This window comes from Python bivittatus, unplaced genomic scaffold (assembly GCF_059951505.1).
Source record: "Python bivittatus isolate LINGU-HERP-01145 unplaced genomic scaffold, Pbiv_v1 ctg000850_np1212, whole genome shotgun sequence".
In the NCBI taxonomy this organism is placed as follows: domain Eukaryota; kingdom Metazoa; phylum Chordata; class Lepidosauria; order Squamata; family Pythonidae; genus Python; species Python bivittatus.
In genome coordinates this window covers 20,223,088-20,235,654 of record NW_028277112.1, presented here as the reverse complement: position 1 = coordinate 20,235,654, position 12,567 = coordinate 20,223,088, and the positions used below count along the sequence as shown (strand labels likewise).

Sequence of the window (12,567 nt, the reverse complement as noted above, 5' to 3'; positions counted from 1 at the left end):
CTAAACGCTGGCCCTATATTACTACTTATATTTGCTCTGGGAGACATTTGGCTAAAGAGAAGGATAAAAAAACCCTTTAAATAAATAAGGTAAATATATCTATTCCTCCAGGCTTCCTTAAAATTACACATTCTTAAAGTTCTTTATCATGTCCATTAACACTGCCCATTCTCCAAAAGTGGAGGATGGATGAATCAGAATTTTTATTCATTTATCTACACCAGAAAACAACAAAGAAGTCAACCATCTTGCTATGTTGCTAACACATATTTGACAGCATAAACCTATGCTACAACACAAAATGCTGACAAAGAGGTCTATTCAGAGCTGACACTGCATTACTCTGGGCAACAGACATTGTAATACAAAAAGTTCACTCCTGCAAGATTTTAAAAGTCATAATTATATATTTTGTAATTCATTTACCACCAAGATCTTCATAGTACTGAAGTACATATTTTAACGAATTAAGGCTATACTCTCATTGCCAGTATTCAGCCTTAAAATTTACACCCATATTGTTAGAAAATGGAGGACACTATTTTTCTAAGAGCTTAACAACACTATTAAATCCTGGCAAAACAAACTAATGGGCTTTAGTAAATGGTGGCAGAGTAATATATTTCATAGGACAATTTTCCAAGGTTGAACATTCTTCAGGTATTTCCCAGAATTTATTTCCCTTCTCAAAGATGTTTAGATGCAAGTTTGCCTGTTTTAGGAAAACTGGTAAGAGACCCTGCAATACTTCACAAAACTTCTGTCAAAGAAATCTAATTCACGCACTTGTTTTTAACATACTATCTTGAATATGTAACTTAATTTCAAAGACTGCTATATAGATTTAAATGTTCTAAGAACTACAATTTGTGGCTATGAAGTATTTGTTCCAATAGAAAAGAATATATATAGCTCAGGGTTGAACTGTGGAGTCCTTGGTGCTTGGTTGTTTGCTTGCAGACGTTTCATTACCTGACTAGATAACATCATCAGTGCTAGTGAGTATAGGGTTTGCTCCCTGTTTATATGCAGTAGCTTGCCCTACCAGTTTTGGCGGGGGTTTGGTTTTCTCCTTGGTAGTTCCTTGATTGGGCTATTGTTTTCTGCTTGATTGTTTGCCTGGTGTTAATCCCTGCTTACCTGGGTGTTGGATGCTGGAGAGGATGTCTTCTGGTATTTTTGTTTCTTTCTTAGCTTTTTAATTGTCTCTTTTGAATGGTGTGTAAATATGGTTTATTTCTATTTCTACTGATGGCTGATTTGTCTGAGTGCCAAGTTTCCAGAAATTCCCTAGTGTTTTTGGATTTAGCTTGGTCTAGGATGCTCATAGTTTCCCAACAGAAACTATGGTTGAGTCTGTCCATGTGTTGTGAGATTAAGGAATTTTCATCGTGTCTTCTGACTGCTAGTGAATATTATCACACTGATGATGTTACCTGGTTGGGTAATAAAACATCTGCAAGCAAACAACCAAGCTCAGAGAGTACTAAGGACTCATGAGAAAGCAATACTCACCCCAATTCTGTCTCCAAGAAAATTCTAGTGCCTTCTGGGCTGCAAGATGTTTTTTAACTGAATAATGAACTCTCTGTATAAGCATATTGGAAAATCCAGCACGTTTCAGAAGATAAGCCATAGTTGGTGAATGTCCAAATGGATCAATTGCCCAGCCAGATTTTGGCTTTACTCCTAATAAGAAGAATGTGTGTTGAAAGTAACATAATCCCAGACTATACAAACACAAAACATTTCTTCTTACACATTAACACAGGGGTCCCCAATATTTGGAAACTAGTGCACAAATTAGAATGGTTGCAATGGGGGCAGGGGGGGAGGTAATACTCAATTCTAAAACAAAACAAAACAAAATCCTAAAAGGTATACTGTTGAGGTTGAAAGAAACTGGCCAGAGAACACAGGTATGAAGCAAAAGTGCTATCTAATCCCCAAATGTAAAATCACAATTTTTTTCTATATATACACAAATTATCAACTTTTTCAGGAAATTAGAGACCCTTAAGAAATACAGGCATACAAAATGAATGCTAAGCCTTGACTTCCTACCATTTATATTTTCTAAGAATAAAAATATATGCATCTTACTTTAATTTGGAAATTAAAATGGTGGTGATGCATTTTACTCTGCAGCCTACCAGCCTTTCAATTTTAAAAAAAAATCAATGAAAAAAAAATCAGGAGGATGAAGCAGTTTAGGGAATAGCCTGTGAACATGGTGGGATTCCAAAGTTAATATCATGTTTTACAGAATTTTAAAACCATTCCCTTCTTTTCAACTTGAAAGATAACGTGGTATTTTATTGACTTATCAGATTCATCAACTTAAACTATTTGGCTAGCCTGTATTTATAAACATACCCATTCAATGGATTTGGAAGGGCATCATTAATTTTAAATAACCTCAACAATATCTGATTTCTATCTATTGAAAGACTATGTGGAAATCAAACAAGGGCCTTAAGGCTGAAAATTATCATGATTTCCACTTTGGCTATGCAAATGAAAATAACTATTTTCAAAGTAAATTTTACTTTAAAAATTACATGGGCATTTCCCTTAATTGTTTATGTTTGAAATGAATTTTTATCACAAATATTATAAATATTTGGGAATATTATACCTACAGTCTCATAATGATTGTTAAGAAATTGGTAACTTTTCCACCCTTCTCATTACAAATCTTTCTCTTTCTTCCACTCTTTTGGAAGCTACCTGTCATTTGCTGAAATCATAATGTGCAGAGTCTGTTCTAGGAAGTTTTAATACTTAGAATTTATTTATAGCTTTTATCACCTAAGAAATAATCAACAGTAGAAAAAAACTAGCACTGAAAACTCAGTACGTTATTAGACTAATCCAGAAGTCGTACTGAACTTGTTGCAATAACATTTTAAGAGCTGAGTTCTCCAAATGTTTTTACTGACATCTATTTCTACTATAAACCTAGCTAAGCATACTTTATTATATAGATATTTGATATTGTCAATTGTGGTTTGGCAATTTGTAAAGGAAAATAATTGATTTGTAAAAGAAAATAATTGATTCAATGAGTAACAATTTATTTCTTAAACTTCTATACTGAAATGGAAGAGTTGGCAAAGTTTAAATCACAACACAAAAATTATGTGAACCTACCTAGAGCTTTCTCTAGCCACTGGTGTCCTTCTATCAACTGGTCAATTAAAGCAAAATAATGGGGAGAAGCTTCATCAGGCATGACCCAACCTCCTGTTACTATTTCAAACTGGCCATCTTCTATTAACCTGAAAAATATGTTTACTATTTTTTCATTATTTGTAATTTTACTTGTTTATACACAATGATAAAATCAGTCATGTTTAAATACTGATATTTATTTCATCTCTCAAAAAATAAAATCACATGTATCATCTTTTGAAGCACAGATAGTCCTTGACTTACGACCATTCGTTCAGTGACCATTCAAAGTTACGATAGCACTGAACAAGGGGACATATGGCCAGTGCCCAAAGTTACAACCACTGCAGCGCCCCTGTAGTCACATGATCAAAATTCAGGCACTTGGCAGCCCACCCGCACTTATGACTGCAGGGGCACTTCAACTCCCCATACCCATCTATCTATCCCCCATCTATGCCCTTTTGGCACTCGATGGCCCCTGCCACACTGACCTTCGCTGTCTTCTTGCTCCCGCTGCTGACTAAGCATGCCCGGTGTGGCCCTTTGCAATGCAGCTGTTGGCCACACAAGACTTTTTCCAAAGGTTGCGCAAGGTGGTTTCCTCGAGACCTGGGGAAGATGGCCTCGTGTGGCCAGCAGCTGCCTCATGAAGGGCCAGAGCGGGCATGCCTCATCATCAGCAGGAGCAAGAAGACAGCGATCACCTGGGGTGGCAGAGCACAGGGCGGCAGGGGGCTCAGAGTGCAGGGTGGCGAGGGTGGGCTGTGGCTGGGATTGGGGCTTCATGCGGCCCAAAGGAGCTTCCTGGCACTCTGGGGCTTTTTGCTGGGGCTGGGCTTCATGTGGTGCAAAGGGGCTTCCTGGCGTGCCGCAGCTCTGGAGCTTTTTGCAGCCACAGAGCCGTGGTGCACCAGGAAGCCCCTTTGCACCACACAAACCCCAGCCCCAGCCCAGTCCAGCAGAGCGGCACAAAGGGGCTTCCTGGCATGCTGCAGCTCTGGGGCTTTTTGCTAGGGCTGGGTTTCGTAGAGTGCAAAGGGGCTTCCTGGCGCACTGCAGCTCTGGGGCTTTTTGCAGCCCCAGAGTCATGGCACAGCAGGAAGCCCCTTTATATTCCACAAAGTCCAGCTCCAGCCCAGCCCAGTAGTGCAGCCCAAAGAGGCTACTTGGCGCACTGTGGCTGTGGGGCTGCAAAAAGCTTGCAGTCCCAGAGCCACAGCATGCCAAGAAGCCCCTGAGCCACAGAGCATTCTTTCTCCAGCCTTCCTGAGCTCACACCGCACCACAGCACCCTCCTCCCCCAACTTGTGCGCTCTTACACTGGCCTTTCCAGGCTTCCCCAACCTCCCGCAGCACCCCTCGTGCTCCTTACCTAGGACTCCCGCCTCTTCCCACTTAATGATCTGCATGTCTTGGAGTTATGATGGCAACCAGGACTGCCTGGATTGCCGCCGCTAAGCGAGGTGGTCATGTGACATTGCGCTTTATGACCACATCGTTTAGTGATGGAAATTCCGGTCCCAATTGTGGTCATAAGTCAAGGACTACCTGTATTTTACTAGAAAAATATGTGACACCTTATTTTACAAGATAGTATGAAGACTATTTGAAGTTTAAAAAAACTGGGTATCTCACTTATTCCATTCAATGGGTCTACTCTAACTATGACAACATCTGCATAAAAATTAACTTAATGACTGATTATAATACATTGAAAAGAGCTATGAATACAATTTTGTATTGAATTAATTTACAAAGAATGGGGAAAAGAAAAACAAGAGAAAATTATGTTTAAAAATCACAAAAATAAACTAAAAGATAAAACATATTACAAACAGAAAAAGTCACACAGTCCAGCTTTTAAACAAATTGTTAAACCTTGACTACACAGACTATTGGTCAGTCTTTCCATTACACCAACAGAGACCCAGTTCAAAGGCAGAAAGTAACATATTTCATCACTCCAGGTCTCTAAATCTGGAATTAACTGCTTTTCTAATACTGAAGAATTATGTATTGATTTTTATAACACCAGATGAAAACATATATCCCCAAATAGTTGTACAAGTCCATATTATATGAGTATGCATTTCCTCATCTATTCTACACTTCCAAGTTAATTAGGTTTTAAATATTCTTAAAATATTTAATATTTATTAAAATATTTTCTGAAGTGTTCAAAAAACATAAAAGAAAATATTTTGATGAATTAAACTCATTTTAAGATTATAAGCAACATACTTCATATTCTTCCAAACAATTCTTATTTTCTTTGTAATTTATCCCACCTGTATGTCATTCAGGAACTTGTAGAAGACCTCATTCTCCTAGGCCTACTAGGCAGGGTGATTGTGAAGACCCCTTTTTGGGTCAGCTGACCATCAAATGTTTAACCAAAATACCATAGAAAAATACCATTTTGGTTAAAAATTCAAGGGTCTACTTATCTGCAGGTGGGCTTATCTGCCAGTATACGTGGGATATACGGGTACTTTAAAAACGCTGAGGGAAAACCCTACTGTATATACTTATGGACAAGCCCATCTATAAATAAGCCAAATCCAATTTTTGGGGTATATTCTGGCACCTAAAATTCTCGGTTTACCACAAATATATATGGTAAGTTAATTTTTCTTTTTGAGGAGTTAGAGAACTAGATTTGATTTATATCTGCCACCCAATTTATGTAATTTAATATTATTTCATGATACTATCAGTTAGAATTGCCAGTTGTCTTGACTTATGCCAAGAGCTAATGTTATCCTGGCTAATGACAAACACTTGACCACTTATTAGGAAAGTGGCCGGTAAATGGCAACAAATGGCCATGCATAGTAAGAATATCAGAGTGCCAGAAACATCAATTGACATAAATTAATAATAAATACATGATATATTATTAAAAAGAAACACTGTCATCTGGAATATAAAGAGAATGACCAAAGTTATGTGTCTGTTTTTTTAATTGCAAGGCAGAGGATATCAGTTGGGGGGGTAACTATAAAAAGTGCACTGAGCCTAAGAGAGACATTACATACCTACATTGTGGATTATTTCATTCTAATGAAGAAAAATAATACTGCTCAAAGCCACCATTTGGTTGGGGGAAAAAATTAGCAGCACACTCTTAGGATAACTCTGCAGCCTTAAAAGTTGGGTTGGGGGATGAATGTAGTCTCTGAGTTGCTGGCTGCTGCTTTACATCTTCAATAGCTAGTTTAGTCTCTTTTTAAGTGGAACAGGAATCATGATTGCATGGATCAGGAGATATGGATAGATGGATGGAGACATATATGCAGATATAGAGTGAGATATATCGATATGAGATGCAAAGACTACAACTAAATTAATTAGTTCTTATGGTACATCTATTAAAGTTCCTTTATCTTGTTCTATTTTGTTTTTGCTCCATCACTATTTCCATTTTATTCCACTGACTTGGAAGTAAAATGATGTGAGTTATTGCCAATAGGGAAATATGGATTTAGTTATCATACTATGTCTGTTGGGAGAAACTGGCCTGTTTTATCAAATGTCTAGAGTGGGTGAATATTAATAATGGAGTTTCAAAAGTCAGCCAAATTATCATTTCACTGTAGATTTCTGTTTTGAACTGAACCAGCACCACTATTTTTATAAAACAAATGACCTTAGCTATTACTTAACATTTCTACTCCAAAGTGCTCATACTTATGGTGCTTGCTAATTTAATCATAACATTAAAAAGAAATGAAGCTAAATTATGCCTCAAGAAATAAAGCCCAAATCTAGCTATGCATTAGAATACTGTAATTTATAAACCTATACAAAAACTGTGTTACAATGACAGTGAATACTGATGTGGTTTTATACTATAGTGGGTGTATGGTAGGCTGAAAGAAAATATATGCATACAATATTGAAATAAAATATCCAGACCTTTTCACAGCATCCTTCTTCTGACTATCTATTCCATCCCACCACTTTGAAAAATAAGAGATTTCAGACCACATAAATTTCCTTCCTTTGTCTTCTTGAAGTTTAATAACCATGTTATTGAGAATGTGTTGTGTCTGATCTCTGAAGTAGTCATCAAATGTCTTCAGCCAACCTATTAAACATAACATCACATGTTGAACAAATTAAACTGAATATATTGTGATAAAATCAGAATTTTATTCCCAGAAACAATCATCATATCCATTTACATAACAAAAATTTGACTGTGCCTAAAAAACTAGACTTAACAAAAATTAGACTGTGAAATGAATGGTAAGAAAACACGAGAAGTATTTTGAAATATATCTGTATTTAAAGTGACTTTTAAACATTTCAAAAGCATAAACTATGGTGATAATGCTAATATCTTACTGAACAAGCCAATTGCTCTAAAACTTTAGAGGGAGAAGATATTAATTTTCATTTAATATTAAAAAAACAAACCAAGAGGGTTCACTTCACTTCAGTTGCCTTTTGTTAGTAAACAACTTAAGCAATAAGGATGTGGAGCTTAGATTTGTTTCATTACTCCAACTATATCAATGAGGAGAAGCAACAAACTATTCTCTCTACAAATGCATGCAGACAATCTCTTTATCTTCCCAGATGCTCCTGAAAACTATGTCATTCTACAACTTTTCATAAAAATAATAATGATTCCTAAAATGCTCTTAATACTTTCATAGTTCTGGGAACAAAATGGTGGCCAACAGGAGACAAAATCATTCTGTTACTTCTGCAACCACAAACGACAACAAAGGAGGGGGGAAAAAAACCTCCCCCAAAGTGAATGCAAATGGAAACAGTTGTGATATAAACAAATCAGTAAACAAAATAAATGTGATTTTAATGAATGAAAAATGAAGCCAATTTAAGTCTCTGAAATTCATTCACTTTTGTATCAAAATGAAAATTATTTTCTTATGCTAGAAACTAAGTAGGTATGAATCTCTTCAAAACAAAATTTTTCTGAACGTCACTGTGAGCTTTCTAAAAGAAAAGAATGGGACAATTAAAATTAATATGTGCTTAGACATAGATGAGATCCCAAATATCAGAGATGTCAGAAGGCTGCAATCTGAACATATAGAGGAATCAGTAGAAGCGAATATGTATAGCCCAGAGTTGAACTGTGGAGTCCTTGGGGTTCTCTGAGCTTGGCTAGCACTGAAGATGTTACCTAGCCAGGTAACGAAACATTTGCAAGAAAACAGCCAAGCTCAAAGAACCCCAAGGACTGCACATATAGAGGAATAGAAAATACTAAACTAAAAGGAATGAAATATAGAAGCAATCTTTAAATTGCTAAAAATGATGTTAGATTCTTTTCAGAGTCTACAAGAATATTTGTGAGTATCTGAATTGTACAATAATCTTTCTTTGATCGGGCAGGTCAAGAAAGAAAAATACAGGTAGTCCTTGACTTACAACCATCCATTTAGCAACCATTCGAAGTTATGATGGCACTGAAAAAAGTGACTTATGACCATTCCTCACATTTACAACCATCGCAAGGTCCCTATGATCACATGATCAAAATTCGAGTGCTTGGCAACTGGCATATATGTATGCCTGTTGCAGTGTCTTAGGGTTGCATGATTGCCATTTGTGACCTTCCCAGCCAGCTTCTGACAAGCAAAGTCAATGGGAAACTGCGTGATTCACTTAATGACTGCGGCAAAAAAAGTTATAAAATCTGGTGCAGTCACATGATGCCTTGCTTAATGACGGCACCGCTTAATGATGCATTTTTCGATCCCCATTGTGGTCGTAAGTCGAGAACTACCCATAGTGGCTTGATTGTTCTAAAAACAGAAGAACATACAAATGTTTATCTCATTTGATAAAAGGACAACAAGATGTCAGGTAACTGTTTCATCAAAGAAATAATTAAAAAATAAGTATTAAGTATTTCTCAGACTTTCTGGCAGAAGAATTAATATAACAAAACAGAAACAAAAATGAAATAGATGCCACTGGGCTTTTTTTAATATGCCCCATGAGGTTCTGGTAAAGTCAACTATTAAAGGCAAACATAAAAGAAAGTAAGTAGAAAAACACAAAGAACTATTGTGCATAGGTCCTGAAAATTGTGTCGGTTATTACCATTAAACCTTGGATTATGCATACAGTGATCACACATCCTTTATTATAAAGGTCAGTCCTTTATTTCAGAAAGCTTTATTTAGATTTATTTAATTTAATTATTTCCTTGGTTTTCCTCTTGAATTTTCCTTTGTACCAAAGTTATAAACATAATTAATTTTTTTTATCCTTATGGACCTCTTTCAGATCTGCCTCTTTTTCAGGTTTGTGCTTTATTTTTTTGCATGAAAATATGGTCACTGTAATTATGCAAGATTCAGGCAACAGATGTAAACTTCCACAGATGTCCCATAATGCATTTATTATATGCAAGGACCTATTTGTACAGTAATGAGAGAGCAATAACTGTTATTAATTTGATGAATGTTGGCATCAGTATTTAACATTTTAATTACTCTTTCAAACAATTTAAATCTTTATACAATAAACAATTTGAAATATGGAATTGGGTTTTAGCCAATATGGCATATCTCTTAATGTACCATGCAAACAGGTTATTATAGGATGTGAGCACATTTAAATAAGACTGAAAGACATGGAATATTTATATGGATAAGGAGTATACTAATAGCCTGAGTCTTCTATAAATCAAGTCTCAGGTTACATTATTGCAGAATCTTTTTTGGTTTTGGTACATTATTATTCCCAAGTAGAAAAAGGCAGTGAAATTTCAAGTGAATGGTCAAGGTTTTCACATCAAGACACTAAGAAAGTATTTTGCAACTCTTTACTATGGGAAGTTTCAAGGATGAACATCCACAAGAGATAACACAAAATGGGACTTTATAGCAGAAAGTAAACTAGTGTTCAAAATTCTAAACCAAAATTCTAAATTCAATTCTATTAAGAGTTTACTTATAAGGTGATATTCTATTATTCAGACTAAAAATATTGTAAAAGGAAATATGTTATATACAATGTATTCTTTTTCAGAATTTTAACACATACATTTTGACTTTTTGATTGGCTGAACCATTAAACAAGTTCAGCTAACTTGCCCTCCTAAGTAGTAAACAGCTCTAAAATACATTAACTCAAAAACTGTTTAGGTGCTATTTAAGTGATCTGGGGCCTAGTGTACTTAACCCCTTAGAATTTAAGTAACAAAATGGGACATGCAAAGTACCATACCAGGATATGTTAATTACACTGTGAAACTATTCAAGGTTTTTAGCCAGTTTCTATACTGTGGGACACCCCACTCTGAGCTCAGTTCACCTCCTTAAAGACATCCCCTGAGCTTCTCATTAGGAACTGCAATCCTAGGGCACCATTGTAGTGTCAACACAGAAGAACTGGCGAGATGTAGTGGTATGGGCCATTTTTTTCTCTCTTTGCACATATAAAAGAAATTCCTCCATATTTGTGCTTAGAAGGAGTTACTCAACAAGCTTTGCAAGCAGCATCATTATACTGTAAATTCCTCTACACTCCAGAAGGGGTTACTTAACAAGCTTTGCAAATTGAATGAAATGCCTCTTACTTTGAACATTTTATCTGCATTACTGCTTGTAACAATTAAGATAAAGAGAACAACATGAGGTCCCTAATCACATGCCTGGAGAGGAGAGGGGAAATAGTGGCACTTTTAGAAATGATGTCTCACTTAGAATACCTTGGTTCCTCAGTTATTGACAATCTATGTCATCAGACCATTTCTAGATGTTGTGTGCTGGGACGTTGTACAGTGGGTCAGCTGTCTCACCAAGTCACTGATAAGATGTGCATCAAGCCATCCCTAGTTGTTGTGTGGTTGTGTATTTTCTGTCCCTTGAAAAAGTATAAAAAGGTGGCAAAAGCTCCCACATACTGTGAACCTTGGCACAGATCTAACAATCTGGGAAGGTACTATGTAGTTGCCAGCCAGCTCCAGGGAGCCTATTTGCCATCATTTTGGAGTTCCTGACAGGCTGAGGTGACACAGTTTGGTATATTTTTCTTTTTCTCCTGCAATTTTCTTAATATTTACAAAAAAAATATCCTTTTCAGCATTCACCCTCATTTGGTCCTATTGTCTTCAAAATCCCAAATATATTGGATACTGGCTGGCAACCAGTGCCAGCAAATCCATATTGTGCAATTTCTCTGTTTTGAACTGCAGAGTCCAGTCCAGTGCTTTGTTTATTGGTGGGTAGGCTGAAAGATTAAGCAGACTATTTCTGCAAACAGAAATTGTTGTGAAGTCTGTAATAACAACTTAGCATGTCACTGGTCTCTCAGTTTTGCTCATATCCATGAGCAACAGATACAGAAATCTTTTGGTTAATTCTGGACAATTTGTACCAAAAGTTAGTCAGCTAGAGTTGATTACCTGCTCATTCTGTAACCTATAAAGTATTCTTAGTAGCAACGGAATCAAAGAAAAAACATTAGTGAAGGAGAACCAAGTTATGACTTCATCATGAGAAAACATGAAGTTTCATGGAGCTGAGGACCCAAATGTGATTGCCCCAAACACATTTTGAAGCTTTCTGAAATGTTACCTGGGTCATTATGTGAGTGAGGCACAACAAAAACTTGAAGAGGTTCATCGTCCCACTCATGTTCATCGTAAGTGATGTCAAATCCTTGTTTCCAAACTCCACCATCTGGATTATCAAAAGGAAGAATGTCATAGACTTTCAGCATCTAAAATGGATAAAAAGAACAGGCCATGATATGTAAAATACATAGTTCTTCAAGCATGGTTGTTGCCACTAATTTACTATTAAACAAAGTTCAAACAAATTGTTGAGAGCCAGTTTGATCTGGTGATTAAAGGCACTGGACTAGAAACTGTAAGGCCTTGCCTTAGGCACGAAGCCAGCTGGGTGACTTTGAGCCAGTCACTCCCTCTCAGGCCTAGGAAGCAGGCGAGGGCAAACCACTTCTGAAAAATCTTGCCAAAAAAACTACTCAGACTTGTCCAGGCAGTTGCAAGGAGTCAGTAAAGACTAAAAGGCACAAATAAATAAAAAGCCTAATTCTGAAGTTCTGTTTCAATACTCCATTCAAAGAATACTTTTGATAGAATTTTATATAAACTATTTGTTTAGATATCTTAAATTAAACTTTGCACATGTGTGGTATCAGTCACAACAGTCTGAAGTGTGCCACACATCACCTTCTATAAATATACACATATTTTATATCCAAGATTCCTATTGTGCAACTAATTCTTCCTGCAGTCGTTCACACACACACACACACACACATTGTGTACATAAAAATACTCAAGTGTCACTTAACATAACACTAATGATTATGAATAAATAATGTTCAGTCTTTAATCCAGCTTCAGTTAAGTCATATGTAATAACTTATTCC

General features: G+C 36.3%; 1 protein-coding gene across 1 annotated transcript in view; it reads right to left on the bottom strand.

The window, feature by feature from the left end:
- MAN2A1 (mannosidase alpha class 2A member 1) overlaps positions 1 to 12,567 on the bottom strand; it is a 79,769-nt gene that overhangs the window by 49,957 nt on the left and 17,245 nt on the right. The window contains exons 3-6 of the mRNA XM_088130247.1: positions 11,745 to 11,889; positions 7,096 to 7,267; positions 3,154 to 3,281; positions 1,516 to 1,689 (exon numbers count right to left, since the gene is read on the bottom strand). Of these exons, the coding sequence (XP_087986373.1) occupies positions 1,516 to 1,689; positions 3,154 to 3,281; positions 7,096 to 7,267; positions 11,745 to 11,889 (619 nt within the window). The remainder of the gene's footprint in view (positions 1 to 1,515; positions 1,690 to 3,153; positions 3,282 to 7,095; positions 7,268 to 11,744; positions 11,890 to 12,567) is intronic.